This window comes from Aotus nancymaae, unplaced genomic scaffold (assembly GCF_030222135.1).
Source record: "Aotus nancymaae isolate 86718 unplaced genomic scaffold, 86718_ANA_hifiasm-v0.15.2.pri h1tg000039l, whole genome shotgun sequence".
Lineage (NCBI taxonomy): Eukaryota > Metazoa > Chordata > Mammalia > Primates > Aotidae > Aotus > Aotus nancymaae.
Window position 1 is genome coordinate 5,107,647 of NW_026988453.1, and position 17,677 is coordinate 5,125,323.

At 48.2% G+C, this 17,677-nt stretch overlaps 1 protein-coding gene across 1 annotated transcript in view; it reads right to left on the reverse strand.

Annotated features, from left to right (window-relative positions):
• LMOD1 (leiomodin 1) overlaps positions 1–15,561 on the reverse strand; it is a 56,808-nt gene extending 41,247 nt beyond the window's left edge. The window contains exon 1 of the mRNA XM_064360234.1: positions 15,095–15,561. Coding sequence (XP_064216304.1) covers positions 15,095–15,355 — 261 coding nt within the window. The 5' untranslated portion in view covers positions 15,356–15,561. The remainder of the gene's footprint in view (positions 1–15,094) is intronic.
• Between the last annotated feature and the right edge of the window lie 2,116 nt (positions 15,562–17,677).

Below are 17,677 nucleotides of genomic sequence, written 5' to 3' on the forward strand. Positions count from 1 at the left end.
AGCATGCTCAGATACCTCATCAAGGCTGACGTCTGTACGGTGGGCGGGTGGGCAGAGACGTCCAGGGTGATAGTGAGCACAGATGCCGTTTCCTACAGCTCAGCTAAGAAGCAGAGAACATGGAACTGGAGAGAAAGAGCCACTAAAAGGGAATGTTGAAGAGAGAGAGAGAAAGAGAGAGAGAGAGATGTTTAAAGGAGCAAAAGTCCCTGTGGAGGCAGGAGAGAACAGATTCTAAAAGTGGGTTTGGGTAATAGTCTGGGACAAGAGAGGGATATCCCTTCCATGGGATAAAAGAGAAAGGGAAGGCTGGGTTTGGTGGCTCACGCCTGTAATCGCAGCACTTTGGGAGGCCAAGACAGATGGATCACTTGAGGGTAGGAGTTTGAGACCAGCCTGGCCAACATGGCGAAACCTCGTCTCTACTAAAAATACAAAAACTAGTCCGGCGTGGGGTCGCACGCCTATAATCCCAGTTACTCAGGAGGCTGAGGCATGAGAATTCCTTGACCCTGGGAAGTGGAGGAGGTTGCAGTGAGCTGAGATCACGCCACCGCACTCTAGCCTGGGTGATATAGTGAGACTCTGTCTCCAAGAAAAAAGTGAAAGCCTGCATATATGGATGCTTACAAGTTTTCAGGTGACAGAAGAGGAATTTGAAGACATTTTCATCTGATGGATTCAAGTGTCTCCATGAAATATGAGGCTAACTCATCTGTTGAGGGTGAAAGGAGAGATGGGACAAGAGGGTTTATAAAGCAAGGCTGGCTGGGCACGTGGGACATGCCTGTAATCCCAGCACTTTGGGAGGCTGAGGTGGGACAATCGCTTGAGCGCAGGAGGCAAGGTTGCAGGGAGCCATAATCATGCCACTGCACTCCAACCTGGGTGACAGGGCCAGACCCTATTAAAAAAAAAAAAAAAGCTAACTTTTAAAATAATGTCCCAGAGGAGTGAGAGTAGATGTTTTCTGGGCAGCTTTGAGGGCCTGGCTGAGGTTATAGGATTTTAATCCACAGAGGCACCAATATAGTGCTGTTTGAGGCTGCTACTCTCTCTGGGTGTGTTCAGTAGCTTGGGTGCACAATAGAAATGCTAAATGGTTTCTTTCATCCAGGCTAGGGGTGATGGAAGGTTGGGGAAGATTGAGCGTGAGAATTGAGGATAATGTTCAGAATGACCATAGTAACATACAAGCTAAAGAGGAAAATTACAAGTAAAGCCTTAAAATTGAGTGGAAGAGAAGTCAGTGCATATTGGGAGAAGGTAAGGGTAGGAATGAGAAGAGGACATGAAGTGGGATACGCCTCTACGTCATCATCTTTGGAAGAGTTGAGTCCTGAGGTAGAGGAATCTGACTTGGACTTTAGTGAAGTGTCCAAATCTCGATAGACAGGGTCAGGAGGACAGGACACAGAACATGCTGAGAAGGATATGACAGCATTTAGTTGCTCTCAAAGATGGACTCCATTAGAGATAATGGGCTGGGAGGGAGTGCTGGCTCACGCCTGTAATCCCAGCAGTTTGGGAGGCTGAGGCTGGTGAATCACTTGAGCTCAGGAGTTCAAGACCAGCCTGGGCAACATGACAAAACCCTGTCTCTACTATAAATAAAAAAATTAACCAGGTATGGTGGTGCACACCTGTAGTCCCAGCTGCTTGGGAGGCTGAGATGGAAGGATCAATTGAGCCCAGGAGGCAGAGGTTGCAGTGAGCCAAGATTGCACCATTGTATTCCAGCCTGGGCAACAAAGACCTTGTCTCAAAAAGAAAAAAAAAGAAAGAGTGCACACCTGTAGTCCCAGCTACTCAGGAGGCTGAGGCAGGAGAATCGCTTGAACCTGGGAGGTGGAGGTTGCAGTGAGCCGAGATCATGCCATTGCACTCCAGCCTGGGTGACAGAGCAAGATTCTGTCTCAAAAAAAAAAAAAAAAAAAAAAGAAAGAAAGAAAGAAAGAAATGATGTTGATGACTATCACTTAATTAGTGCCTACTGTTTGCAAAGCACTACATTAGACCTTCTTCAAACTTTTGCATCTGTTCCTCATGGAGACCTTCAAATTAGGTGGTAGCATTCTTATTGACAGAAGAAGAAATTAAAGTTCACTATGCATTCTCTATGACCCAGAAATTCCACTGTTATGTACGTACCCAACAGAAATGAAGTCAGAAGTGCACTCAGAATGTCCAAAAATGTTCATAACAGCATTGTTTGTAACAGCCCCAGACTGGAAACAACCCGCATGTCCATCACCAGTGAAATGGATAAATAAATTGTGGTATATTCACATAGTGGAATGCTGCATAGCCATGAAGCTTTACAAATGCTACAGACAACCGCATGGCTGCAGGTCACAAACATAAAGTTGAGTGAAAGAAGCCACATACAAAAAAATACACACTGCATGAGTCTCTCTCTACACACACACACACACACACACAACACACACGTTTAAAAACAGGCGAGACTAACCTGGGGATTAGAAATCAGGATGGGGCTATCTCTGGAGAGGAAGCTTGGGCGGGGCCATACTGCGGTGCTGACAACATTCAATTTCTTGTTCACTTTGTGATAATTCACGAAACTCTTCACTTATGTTTTGTGTACATTTCTGTAAATATTTTATATTCCAATAAAAATATGCTAAAAAAATTATTGTTGGCTGGGCACGGTGGCTCACATCTGTAATCCCAGCACTTTGGGAGGCCGAGGCCGGTGGATCTCAAGGTCAGGAGTTCAAGACCAGCCTGGCCAACATAGTGAAATCCCATCTCTACTAAAAATACAAAAATTAGCCAGGCGTGGTGGCGGGTGCTTGTAATCCCAGCTACTCGGGAGGCTGAGGTGGGAGAATCACTTAAACCCATGAGGCGGAGATTGCAAGACTACATCTAAAAATAATAATAATAATACAAAAATTAACCGGGCATGATGGCGCGTGCCTGTAGTCCCAGCCACTTGGGAGGCTGAGGCAGGAGAGCTTGAACCTGGGAGGCAGAGGTTGTGGTGAGCCGAGATTACGCCACTGCACTCCAGCCTGGATGACAGAGCAAGACTCCATCTCAAAAAAAAAAAAATTATTGTCAAAAAATGCAATATAGACAAGGCCCTTAAGAATAAAAATAAAGTGAAGTTTAGAAATGTTAAATGCTTGTCTGAGGCCACCCAGCTGATAAATAGTTAAGTTGGGAATTAGCCCCAGCTCCCCTTGGTTTGACTTGCAAGCCCAGCACTTGTCCCACCATGCCAGCTGTCAGTCATGTGCTGGGAAGGGACCAGTGTGTTCCCTCCTTCTCCTTAGGCATGGGTGGCTTTAGGGACAGAAGATCGATGCACTGGAGGTGAAAATCTACTGGATTTTCAAGCAGCTCTGGCAGCTGGCTGTTGTCTGTCGACTATTCTCATGCCAGATTTCATATCCGGAAGTGCTTTCATGTTTTCTCTGCCCTTATCCAGGGAGCTCTGAGCATTTTTCTTGTGACCCAAGGCTTAACCTCTGACTATTGTCATACCCTCCCTGGTTTCTCCTCCCTTTGGACCAGTCTACGGCCGCCAGTGCTGTTCTTCCAGAGCAGCACGTTGCACGTATAAGATGAACCTCATCCTCCCGTCACCACACTTATCAACCTGGCTGCATCTTGGCCCATCTCTGCTGCCTTCTCTCCTAATACAAGACGTGATCATCTGCTGCTGAGACGTAAGCCCTCAACTGCATTCCATCCCTTTTTCCCCATTTTCTGACATTATCGAAGTCTCCCTGTCTACTGAACTATCCCATCAGTCATGCAATAATATTCCTTGTCTTTAAAAATATCCTCTCTTACGGCCGGGCGCGGTGGCTCACGCCTGTAATCCCAGCACTCTGGGAGGCCGAGGCGGGTGGATCACGAGGTCAAGAGATCGAGACCAGCCTGGTCAACATGGTGAAACCCCATCTCTACTAAAAATACAAAAAATTAGCAGGGCATGGTGGCGCGTGCCTGTAATCCCAGCTACTCAGGAGGCTGAGGCAGGAGAATTGCCTGAACCCAGGAGGCGGAGGTTGTGGTGAGCGGAGATCGCGCCATTGCACTCCAGCCTGGGTAACAAGAGCGAAACTCCGTCTCAAAAAAAAAAAAAAAAAAAAAATCCTCTCTTGATTCCACATTTATCTCCAGCTACCACCCTATTTTGCTTCCCATTAGAACAAAACTGAGGAAAAAAGAGACTTACCTAGATGCTCCATCTCCAATCCTTATCCATACTCTCTCCTTTGAGTCCACTCTTCACCACAGTGAAATCATTCTTGCCAATGTTTCGACGGCTTCCATCTTACCAATTACTGTGACTGATTGTCCGTCTCACCTTATTAAGCCTCTCAGCAAGAATGGATGCGGTGGAGTACTCTCTCCTTCTGGAAACCCTTCCTCACCTGATTTGGTGAGACCACTCTGAGTTTCCTCCTGCCTCTCAGTCCCTTTGTTGGCTCCTTCTCCTCTGCCAATGCCTAAATATGGGTACAATGAACCCGGGAGGCAGGTTCATGGAAGGGCTGGGGCCTCAGCCTTCTGCTCTCCTCCATTCACATTTATTCCCTAAGTGATCTCTTCCAGGCTCAAGGCTTTCAGTATCATCCACAGACTGATGATTCCCAAATGTAATCTCCTGTCCCCTCTTCCCACTGTGCCCCAGACTTATACATCCCCTGTCAACCCAACATCTCCCCTTGGGGGTCTACTAAGCACAATAAACCTAACTTGTTCAAATCAGAATTCTTCACCTCCCAAAACCACTCCTTCTCTGCTGTTTCCCATGGCAGTAAAGGACATCAAATTCTACGGGGTGCAGTGGCTCATGCCTGTAATACCAGCACTTTGTGGAGTTTTTTTTTTTTTTTTTTTGAGATGGAGTCCTGGGCCGGGTGTAGTAGCTCACGCCTGTAATCCCAGCACTTTGGGAGGCCGAGGCAGGAGGATCACCTGAAGTCAGAGTTCAAGACCAGCCTGACCAACATGGTGAAACCGCATCTTTAAAAAAATAAATAAATAAAAATAAAAAGAAAGAGATGGAGTCCCGCTTTTATTGCCCAAGCTGGAGTACAGTGGCATGATCTCAGCTCACAGTAACCTCCACCTCCTGTGTTCAAGTGATTCTCCTGCCTCAGCCTCCTGAGTAGCTGAGATTACAGGTGCCCGCCACCACGCCCGGCTAATTTTTTATATTTGTAGTAGAGACAGGGGTTTCGCCATGTTGGCCAGGCTGGTCTGGAAATCCTGACCTTGGGTGATCCGCCCTCCTTGTGCCTGTAATCCCAAAGTGCTGGGATTACAGGTGTGAGCCACTGTGCCTGGCCAATCCCACAATCCCAGCACTTTGGGAGGCCGAGGCAGGCGGACTGCCTGAAGTCAGGAGTTCGAGACCAGCCTGGCCAACATGGAGAAACCCCTGTCTCTACTAAAAATACAAAAAAATTAGCTGGGAGTGGTGGCAGACAACTGTAATCCCAGCTACTCGGGAGGCTGAGAAAGGAGAATGGCTCGAACCTAGGATGCAGAGGTTGCGGGTAAGCCAAGATTGCGCCACTGCGCTCCAGTCTGGGCAGCAGAGTGATCTTGTCTCAAGAAAAAAAAAAAGGACATCAAATTAAATTCACCCAATAGCTTGGGCAGGACTGATCACCTGACACTTTTCCCCCCAATGCATCAGCCAGTTTCCATTTCTCATCAACCATCTTTGAGCTCTCACCTGAGCGACGGCAGCACCCTCCCAACTGGTCTCATATCTGCACTCTTTCCCTCCTACAGTCTGTTTATCTGAAAGCTGGCAGAAGGAGCCTTTTAAAGGCATAAATCAGATCACATCTCTCTCCTGCTCAAGACCCTCCAATGACTTCTCATGGCACTTAGAATAAAAAGTCAAACTCCCTCTGCTGCCCTAAAAGGCCCCACGTGATCAGAACCCTGCTTACTTCCAGGGCCTCGTCTCCTCCAGCCTCCCTCCCTGCTCCTCCTGCTCTAGTTACAGGGCCTGGCTTTTCCTCTGACACACTAACCCTGCCCCAACCCCAGGGCCTGTGTCTTTGATGTTCTCTCTGCTTGGAAAGCTTTTCCCCACACCTTCTCAAGGATAGCTCCTTCGGGCCATTTAGAATCTGCTCAAATGTTACCTCTTTGGTGGTGAAGACCCTGACTACTTTGTCAGAAGTTGTCCCTCACCGATATGGTTGGTCATATACTCTTCCCTTAAATGACATTACTCTTTTTTAGAAGATATATGCTATGTGTTATATGTACACATGCTGTATATGATCTGTATATGGAAATAGAACAACGGTGGCTCAGGTCTGTAATTCCAGCACTTTGGGAGACTGAGGTGGGCAGATCGTTTGAGCCCAGGAGTCCCACACCAGCCTGGGCAACATGGTGAAACCCCATCTCTACTAAAAATACTGATTATCAGTCTCACCTTATTAAGCCTCTCAGCAAGAACGGGTGCGGTGGAGTACTCTCTCACTTTGGGAGACCGAGGTGGGCAGATCATTTGAGCCCAGGAGTCCCAAACCAGCCTGGGCAACATGGTGAAACCCCATCTCTACTAAAAATACTAAAAAAATTAGCTGGGCAGTACATACCTGTAGTCCCAGCTACTCGGGAGGCTGAGGCGGGAGGATTGTTTGAGCCCAGGAGATGGAAGTTGCAGTGAGCCAAGATCATGCCACTGCACTCCAGCCTGGGCAACAGAGTAAGAGCCTGTCTCAAAAACAAACAAACAACAAAGATAGACTGTAACCTCTGTGAGGACAAGGATCTTGTCTGTCTTCTTCACTATTCTATCCTGGCACATAGAAAGTACATATTAGGAACTCATTAAAAAGCTGGAGAATTAATAATTTAATGGAGTCCTCCTCCCTCCTTGTAAACATAAAGCATGATTCATGAATTCTGTGTATAAAAAATGAAGAGAATGGGAATGGAAGGAGTGGATGGAGTCAAAGGCAGGGAGGAAACTACTACGCATGGGCCCTTACTACTAGCTTCCAACCTAGCACTCTGCTTAGTGCTTTATACGGATTATTTTGCTGAAACCTCATAACTATCCTGTGGCTAAGCATCGTAATTTCCTTTTTTTTTTTTTTTTTTTGGAGACGGAGTTTCACTCTTGTTGCCCAGGCTGGAGTGCAATGGTGTGATCTTGGCTCACTGCAACCTCCACCTCCCAGGTTCAAGTGATTCTCCTGCCTCAGCCTCGCAAGTAGCTGGGATTACAGGCACGCGCCACCACGCCCAGCTAATTTTGTATTATTTAGTAAGGCAGGGGTTTCTCCATGTTGGTCAGGCTGGTCTCAAACTCCTGACCTCAGGTGACCTGCCCGCCTCAGCCTCCCAAAGTGCTGGGATTACAGGTGTGAGCCACCACACAGGCCATAATTTCCATTTGATAGGTGAGGAAACTCAGGCTCCAAGAGGTGAAATCACTTGTTTGGGTCATACAGCCAGCAACCAGCAGAAGAGGATCTGCACCCAGGTCCAGCTGGCCCCTGAGGAGCCTGTTCTAACCACTAGACTCATACCTTCTGCACTCAGAGCTTTGCTGGGAATGTCTGCCAGAGGATATAGCACCTTTCACCTGCCAGTCTTGGGGACAGGAGTCCTGCTGGCCCTGCTGGCTGGATCTCGAGGGAAGGCCTATTGAAGTAGCAATCAGAAGGAGCCTGCAGGCCGTCCATGAGAGGGTGGTGGAGGGGTGTGGGAACAGGAGGTGCTTCTATTCCTAGCTGTTTGTAAACAGCATCCCGACAACCCGGCTTGTCCTTTCTGCAGTGGGCCCCAGGGACAGCTGTGGCCAACTTCTCCCAAGGCAGCCTTGGCTTTTCTGAGCTTGTGCTGGGGTGGAAGCCTGCAGACAAGGAGAATCCAGCCCGAAAGCTCCCCCAATCTCCTTTCATTCTGCCTTTTTCCAACCCAGCAACTCAGTTTGGACCCCTGAGCCAGGGACATAAAATAAATTAGGCAGAAGCTCAAAGAAATCAGGAGGCTGGGGCCAGGCGGCGAGTAATTACACAAGCCCTGCCTCCCTGTTTTTCTCCCTCCCCTTCCCCTCTTTGTGGTTCCTTCACTCTCACTGATGGTATTTTTTTTTAAACGCCATGAGAGATAAAATAATGTTGATTTGGCAGATGTACCGGCACAAAGTCTGAAGAATTTAGAGTGAGGAAAGAAGGTCTCTCATGATGTGCCAAACACTTTCAATGCTTCATCCTATTTAATCTTCACTCTAACCCTTCAAGGGTGATTGTATCATCCCCACTTGACAGGTAAAGTAATTGGGCCTCAAGAAGTTGTGTTAATGAGATAGCATTGATAAAGCCTTTGGCACCAGAAGGCAACCAATCAAGTTAATGTTCTTCCTTCCTTGGGTAACTTATTCCAGGTCGCTGGATCAGTAAAGGGCAGGAGAAGAATTCAAACCTGGGCCTATATGATTCCAGACACCCGAGGGCTAGATTCTGCCTCACCACACTACCCAGATGCTAACAAGCCGTTGGGGGAACTGACGCATGGAATGGAGACTACTGTTTTATTGCCGATTATACCAAAAGTGGTCCAATAAATAAGGAAAGGCCTGGTCTGGAAAGGCCTGTGTCCTCTGGCTCAGGATATTCCTGTTTATCCATCTTGGCAGGCATGCAAATATCAGTGTCGCCTCTCCTGTCTCCCATGCCTGGTGCTGTTTGTTGTTCTCTGTTCCTGCTCTGTGTGTGAGTGCATGTGCGTGTGTGTGTGTGTGTGTGTGTTTATATACATGTGTCTAGATTGCCTGTCTCTCTCGACATGCTTCATTCAGGCTCCGCACACTCTGGGCCCAGCTGTAGATATGCTGACACAGTATGACACAGATACTCTAAAGTCTCCTGGGGGAGAGAAAGAGAGACTGCAGGAGGATAGACAGATTAGACCGGGGCTTTGTCCTCGCTTTCTTGTCCCAGCCTGGAGGCCATGAAGCCCCTGGAATCCCTGAAGCCTCCAGCCTTCTCTGATGCTGGGAGCAACCTCCCCTTGGTTACCGGGATTCATACCCCACCTCTTAACCATCTATATCCTGCTCTCACTGCTGAGCCAGCTTATTTTACAAGTGCTCCTTGGTCCTGTCCATCTGTCCTGTCTCCCTCTTGCATTTTCCATCCAGCCAAGCTCTTATACCTACTGCCCCGTTAAGGAGAAGGCAGGCACCCAGAGGCAGCACTGATGGTGGGGGCAGGCACTGATACCTTGCTTACCCAAAATTCTTTTTTTTTTTTTTGAGACAGAGTCTTACTCTATCACCTAGGCTGAAGTACAGTGGCGTGATCTCAGCTCAGTGCAACCTCCGCCTCCCGGGTTCAAGCGATTCTCCTGCCTCAGCCTCCCCAGTAGCTGGGATTACAGGCATGCACCACCACGCCCGGCTTTTTTTATTAGTAGTAATAGAGATGGGGTTTCACCATGTTGGCCAGGCTGGTAAAATTCTTTTTTTTTAAATTTAATTTTTAATTTTTTTTTTAAATGGAGACGGAGTCTTTCTTGCTCTTCTTGCCCAGGCTGGAGTGCTTTTGGCTCGCTGCAGCCTCCGCCTCCGGGGTTCAAGCGATTCTCCTGCCTCAGCCTCCCAAGTAGCTAGTATTACAGGTGCCCGCCACCACGCCTGGCTAATTTTTGTATTTTTTGTAGAGATGGGGTTTCATCATGCTGGCCAGGCTGGTCTCGAACTCCTGACCTCATGATCCACCCGCCTCAGCCTCCCAAAGTGCTGGGATTACAGGCTTGAGCCACCGTGCCAGGCCAATTTTTAAGGGATGGGGTCTTGCTATGTTGCCCAGGCTGGTCTCGAGCTCCTGGGCTCAAGTGATCCTCCTGTCTCAGCCTCCCAAAGTGCAGAGATTATAGGCATCAGCCACCACATCTAACCTCAAAATTCTTTAAATATTATACATATACAGAAGAAAACATGAGTAAGAACAATATTTAAGACAAACACCTGTGAATTGTACCACCTAGTTTAAGAAACGATCAGTTGCTTTTTCACACTCTGGATGGAGGCAGTTTCAAGTTTCAGGTAGAGATTTTTAACGGAGTCTAACCCTCGCTGGGTGCCTGCTTTTGCCCCCCCAGGTCAGCAGGCCCCCATCACCTCTTCTGCCCTCTCCACCCTAGCCTCCAGAGCTATTTTGGGTGTGTACCAGTTGGGGTTAATCTCCTTAAGCGTTGAGCCGTGCTGCTCAGCGCACTCCTGATAGGGCCCAGCCCCCTGCAAAGGGCATTCTGAGGGTTAGGCCGCCAGCCTTGGGCTTTCCTGGCTCTGTAGAGATACTGTGGACACTGAGCTGTGAACTAGAACTGATCGGGGAGGGGCTGCTGAGGCTGTGCAGGCAGTGGGAGGGGATGGTCAGGAGGGCTCAGGCCTGGCCACTGCTATTAGTAGGGTGCTTTGGGTTTGCTTCTTAAGTTTACCTCTAGGGACAGCTTTCCTCCACCCACCCCCACCCCCAAAGCTCAGCTGCCCCTGCCCCTGGCTGGATACAGGCGCTAATCCCCAGCCCCTGGTAACACCAGGGAGAAGGGAGGGGGAGGCAGCCTGGAGATTTTCTTTCCCACTTGGGAAGGAAAGAGGACATACGAGTTGACCAGTTGGGATCCGGTTCCTGAAACCCGAGCCAAGGACAAGAGTTTCACTGAACTGTTGGCTACACACTTGGCCAGGGGCTTTGTCTTCTACCTGGGCTGAAGGAGAGTTCCAGAGGATCAGGGCGGAGCTACACTGGCTGACAGGTCTGGCCCTTTAAAGGAAGGGAGAGAAGCTGGGGTCAATGCTTCCAAGTCCCACCTCCACCCTCCTCCACCCCTCTGCTAACATTCACTGAACAAACTGAGGCTGAGGGTCTGCCGTGTGCTGGGCCCTGCCTTTGCATTTTGCCCTCCAAATCACACAAGCTGGTGAGTGAGACAGCCCAAGAAAACAGATGATTATATAAAAGTGATGTCCCGAGGGCTTTGGTACAGGCTGGCATTAGAGTGCTCACACAAGGTGCCTGACCTAGCCTGGGGGTCAGGGAAGACTACTTGGAGGAAGTGGTGCCTGAGACAGGCAGGACAAATACGAGTTGACCTGGAAGAGGCATGGGTGGAATATTCATGAAAAAGTAGGTAAACAACTAGGAGGTTCTCTGGAGTATCCCATCCCATGAAGGGAGGCCCTGGAGGGAGAAGCAGGCCAAGGGCCCTTCTGCAGCCTAGACTCACTTTGCACAATAGCCAGAGTATGAATCTTGGGGCTCTCCTTCTGGGGAAAAGACAGACCTTAAGACTGTCTTGGCCGGGCATGGTGGCTCACAGCTGTAACCCCAGCACTTTGGGAGACTGAGGCGGGTAGATCATGAGGTCAGGAGTTTAAAACCAGTCTGACCAACATGGTGAAACCCCAACTCTACTAATAATACAAAAATTAGCCAGGCATGGTGGTGCATGCCTGTAATCTCAGCTACTCAGGAGGCTGAAGCAGAAGAATCGCTTGAACCCAGGAGGCGGAGGTTGCAGTGAGCCGAGATCATGTCACTGCACTCCAGCCTTGGTGACAGAGAGAGACTCTGTCTCAAAAAAAAAAACTGTCTCAAGGCCTACCTCCCACTGTTGGTTTCTTTCTTTCTTTTTTAAATTTTATTATGAAAATTTTCAGACATACATACAAAAACAGAAAAAATAGTATAATGAACACCCATGCAGACCCATCACCCAGCTTCAACATCTGTCAACTGGTGGCCAATCTTGTTTCATCTGTACTCCCACCCAGATTATTTTAAGGCTAATTCTCAAAGCCAATAAAATTTTCCCACAAATGTTTCTGTATTTACGTCTAAAGGAGAAGAAGCCTTTAAAAAGTGTATCTGCAATACCATTATCACACCTAAAAGAAATTAACAGAAATTCCTTAACAGCAGCCAGTATCTAGTTAGGATTTACTTTCCCTAATCCACACTTAGTTTTAATAGTAATGTTGGTGGGGGGTGTGGGAAAAATAGTTATGTTCCTACTCATGGGGGTGGGGAGATGAACAATTAGATGTTCATCTATTGGCTGATATAATATGTTCATCAATAGATCAGCCAATATAAGAGTTTGTGGTCTCTACTCTGTAACACTCTGATAGTTCTATACATGTGTGTTTTGTATAGAATCTAATTAGATCACAAATTCTTCAGGGCAGGGACTGACATTACTGTCTTTTTTGCTCCCTAGTATGGCAGCAAGGAAGAAGCACTGATCTCAGCTAATTAGCTGTGTGACTTTGGGAAGATTATTCAACCTCTCTGAGATAACAGGGATAAAAATACCCATCTCCCAAGAATTGTGAAGCTTAAAGAAAAGGGGAACGTGCTTGGCATGTAGAAGCTTCTTAGTAAATGCTCATCTTGCTTTACTCTCTGTTTCGACCTCCTTCCAGTTCCCCCCATGGAGTGAAGGCCACCGTCAGTGAGGGCTGCAGCCAGGCCAACAGCCTGGAGCCCACCTGCCCCCACCACTGTGCTGTGTCTGTGGTGTTGGTGGTCCCCAGCCTGAGCACCCAGGGGTGGCTTGTTTACTCGGGCCACTGAACTGACAGGTGAGGCTTGCTCAGCCCTCAGGAGACTGAGGGAAGAGAGGGGCTGGGCAGGAGTACAGATGTGCTTTTCGCCCACTGCACCAGTTTCTGGGTTCCTTGACTCAAATGAGGTAATAATTTCATAGCTGGCCTTCACTGAGTGTTTGCGACACGCTGAGCTCTGTGCTAAGTGCTCTACCGCAGTATCCCTTTTAGTTTTCACAGTGCTGTGAGATGGGTACTACCATCCGCATTTTGTAGGTGAAGAAACTGAGACTTAGGTTAGGTGACCTGTGATACACAGGGACACTGTTACTCAAACCAGGTTTTTCTAACACTTAGAAGTTTTTCACCACACATTCACTATGTTGCTAATGGTGCTAAAGAAGCCACCTTCTAGGGTTCATTCATTCCCATTCACCCAGAGTTACAGAGATAACTTCTGCCCAGGCTTAGCATGCACCCCGAACTCCAGCCAGCCATTATGCCAATGTACGCCCTTGGACAGGGTGAGGAAGAGTGAGGGGATCAGAACAGCCTAAATCCACAGGGGAAAACTGGACCTGAAGGCATCTCCTTACATTAAGGATATGCACACAAACACACACAGCACTTCTATTCCTTGACTTGGGTTCTCTCTGCAGAACCAAGTGTGGGCCTGGCAGGGGTGAGGGAGGTGAGGCAGGGAGGAGACACTTGCCACAGTATTAACTGGCTGAAGAAAAAGTCTATGACAGTGAAATTTCCAGGACCATGAGGGTCCTTCACACTCTGGCTTGTAATTAGACTGCTTTGTTTGACTTCAGCCTCAGGAGTACCTTTCTGAGCCCCTGAAGCCGCTGGACACAAGGCAGTCATGGGCCCAGAACCTGCGATTGGGAGGGGGGAAGAGCAGAGCCAACGATTTCCAGGGATGCCAAAGCCTTTGGGTGCATTTCATTTCTTTCTGTGTGATTCCTGATAGCTGTCTTGGGGTACCAGGCTCTCACAGTAAGTGCTACGACTTTTTCTATAAGTATTTTGGTTTTATTCATCATTATCATAGCTGCATCCGGGGCAACCACTGTGCATACAGGATAATACATTTCTGAGCCTCCTGGCTTCTATCCCTCTTCCCTCCTTCTCCCTCTTCTTGGCAAACCCTTATACATAGGCGGTGAAGGTGGGAGGCAGTAGGGACAGAGACAGAGTTCCAGCTCCTCTTTGCCTCACCCCCTTTCCTCCTTCTCCCTTCTTTCTCATCCCTACACTAAAGGAGTCAGGGCTGTGTCCACCAATATGCTCTGTGACTAGCAGTCAACACAATTTCATACCCAGCCAGACATTTCACAGGCATTTTAGATGATAATGTTCCATTCTCAGTTCCTCTGTGAGAATGTGCATGTCATTTGAAGCTCTGTGCCTCAGTTTCCGTAGAAGTAAGACAAAAAGCAAGAATTGAGACTGATCTTTTTCTTGCAAGAATTCACAAGTAATGGATAATGTACAAGAGATGTGGCTGAGTAAGAGAACTAGAACAAAAACTCGAACGATTTTCCTCTGCAACACTCTTTCCCGTGGACAAAGGGATCCCACAAAGTCATACCCCATTGGAGACTGGAATGGAGTGTGACATATGGAGTCAAAGAAAACTCACATATGAATGCAATAGTGAACCAAAAATTCCTCCATGCCAACTCAGGAAAACAGAAAGCAAGTTGTGCTTAAAGCCCATCCTAGGTGTGGGCAGATACTTCCAAAACCATCACCCCCTTTCCCTCCTCTATGAATATCTTCATCCCCCGGCAAAGTGGCCTCGCTAGCTGGTAAAAGGGTTAATTACCAAAAAGAGGGCATGCTCCCTCCAGAGGCTCCTCCGGAGAGTGCAAAAACAAAACGAAAAAACCAACTAACCACCACAAAAAACATCTTCCCTGGGAATAAATTTGAAGCTACCAGGTCTTTAAGCCACCTTCCCCAGCCCACGGACCCGTGGTCCCCGTCTCCCCTTGCTTTGGGAAACTCATCTGCCCCCAAGCCTCCATGTGCTGTGAGATGCTCATAAGGTTGGGGACTTGAAAATGAGTTTTTCTCCCACAAAAAAGGCTTAGCTTCATCTTTCTGGGTGGCTGACGGGAGACTTAAAGTATCACTCTATCAATTTACCCTCCTCACAATAGGCTAGAATGAGTGTGGAGAAAAATAAAGGCATTGTGAGACGAGGATGGAGTCAACTTGACAATGGACTCTTCAAGGACACCTTCCAGCTCCCATTCTACTAGTAGCTCTATTTGATTTTGTGGAACGTCGTGTTCCTCCAACATAGCCAACTTCTGCTTATAAAACAGAAATTAGGAGTAAGAGATTCGCACCACTAGTTCAGTGAATAATCATCAGTTCTGAAGCATTAAAATCCTTTGCCAACAAGAACGTTTCTTCTAAGGAAGGAAGCATCCTAATCATGAAGCCAGGGTCTCCAGCCCTCCCGTCTCCCTCCTCCCCTCCAGGGCTGTGCTCACTCACATCCATGGACATCTCCCTCTGCATAAGTTTCTTGGTCTCCTTTTCACAGAAGTTGAGCATGGCCTCCCGGTTGTACACACCCGTGGACTGTTTCTCGGTCTGGTTTCTCTGCCGCAGCCCCACGGGAACACTCCCATCTGGGTCCACCACGTCCAGCTCCTTCTCCAGCTCCTCCATCTCCTCGGGAGACAGGGTCTCCAGCAGGCTGTCGATGTCGGGGTCTTCACTCACCTGCCGGCGATATTTGGCTACCCTGGACATCTTGGCAAAATGGGCTATCAGAGTTCTGGTGGGCAGGGAAGGAAGAGGGGTGAGCTGATCTGGATGCAGCAAAGTGGGCTGAGGAGCAAACCCCCGGCTGGTTGAGGACTGCAGCTCCTTGGTCCTTCTGTGCTACAGGTGCTGAAGTGTTCACCGGACGCAGCAGCCTCCCTGCAGCCCCCGGCTGGTCTAATCAGCGGCCAATAAGACCCGACAACTGCCGGCCCGGAGAGGAGAAGCCAATCCCCAGGCAGGGGGCGGGCCTACCTCGCTGTCAGAGCTGTTTGAAACTTGAGGACATTCCAGGGAATCTTGGAGCGCTGCGTGACCAAATTTAGTACAGAGCAGTTTAGCCTTTTAAAGACAAGGGGGCACGCAATGAGAAAAAGATACAAAAATGCGGAGGCTGGCAGAAGCAGATCACAGCCACGGAGATTCAGACAAGCTGGGACGAGGCCATGGGGGCCCGTGAACTGCCCAGCCCGAGGCTCGTTCGAGAGCATATTTTACTACTCCATCACCGGGTGGACGGACCGCTGTGGTCAATGTGTGGTTCATGGACCTCCTTCTACTGTATTTGGTTATGTGCTGGGGGACTCCCAGGTGTATACAGCTCCAGGAAAGACTAGATTCAAGATGAGGAGCTGTTACTCCTAACCTCCTGCCTACCCATCGTCTTTCTACCCATGTTCTGCCAAGGAGGACCTGAAAGCCGAGCATCAGAGGCTCCAGGCTCCTTTGGCCACTTCTTAAGAGAGAGACAGAGAGATAAAGTTAGAGATAGAGATAGCTAGACAGGGGAGAGGGAGGGAGGGAGGGAGAGAGAGAGAGAGAGAATAAATCCCTCTCACTGTGTACCAACACTAAAAACTGGCAGGCTGTTTGGGAAAGAAAGGGGATCTGCAGTAGTCAGGAACCTCTGAAAAGGCTGTCACTTTCCATGAAGTTCCAAGGCTCTTAGGAAGACGGTTCAAACCTCCCCCTGTTGTCATCTGTTTCTTCCTCTGCTGGGCATCTGTAGACAGACCTCCTTTGGGAGCACAAGGAGGAGCCAGCAGGTCATCACCCACATATAAATCCAGAGCACGATTTAGCATGTCTTCAGGGAAACAGAATGCTGGGCCGTCGGGAGAGATACTATTGCAACAGCTCTGGCATGTTTCATAGAAGGGCTTTCCACTGCTCATCCATCATGCTGCCCTGCACAAGTCACAGAGACATTCAATCCCCTGCCCCCCTCCCTCCTGCCACAAAATCCCTTCTAGAAGCCCTGGTGTAACCCATCACGGTAGATGCTTCGATCTTTCCTGGCATCTTTCCATCCTAAGCCAGAGAGAGACAGTCACTTGATCAGCATTTGCTGAGTCCAGGGATCGTCTAGGACTAAAACTTGGCCATGGCATTTAATGTCCACTAGTCCCACTTTAGGTTAAGGCTGAAGAGGGGAATGGTGCCCACTGTGGGAACTGAGGGAGAGAAGGAAGGCAGGCAGACTTGATAGGAAGAGTGGAAAAAGACTTTAGGGAAACCTAGGGTTGTCATTTTAAGAGTCAGTAGCCAATTTATTGGTCAGTCAGTAAGTATATATTTATTGAGTGACTTCTTGAGTGCCTATTATATGTCAGGCATTGTTCTAAGAGCAAGAGATATAACTAAAGATACAAAATCAGGACAGGTGCAGTGGCTCATGCCTATAGTCCCAGCATTTTGGGAGGCCAAGGCAGGAGGATTGCTTGAGTCCAGGAGTTCAAGACCAACATGGGCAACATAATGAGACCCCCATCTCTCAAAAAAAAAATTAGCCTGGTGTGGTGGTGAGCATCTGTAGTCCCAGCTACTCAGGGGGTTGAGGTGGGAGGATTGCTTGAGCCCAGAAGGTTGAAGCTGCAGTGAGCCATGATCACGCTACTGTACTCCAGCCTGGGCAACAGAGCAAGACCCCATCTCAAAAAATAAATAAATGAATGAATAAAGAGAGAAGCACAGGGGCTACGGGAAAACCCAACAAGGGAAGGTTGGATAGAAGTATGATTTAACAGTTAAGCATTTGGGCCTTGAGGCCAACAGACTTGTGTTTGGTTCTGGAATTGCTACTTACAGGCTATGTGACTTGGGCAATCTACCTTCTTTTCTGAGAATTGAGTTCATCTGCAAAATAAGGATAACAGTTATACCAGACTTGTACAATTGTTGTGAATATTGAATTAGGTCTTACACATGAAAACATTTCATTGATATACCCAATACATGGTAAACACCATATTTATTAGTAATGATTATAATTATTTATTTACTCGTGTCCTGGGTTCTTTTCTCCCCATC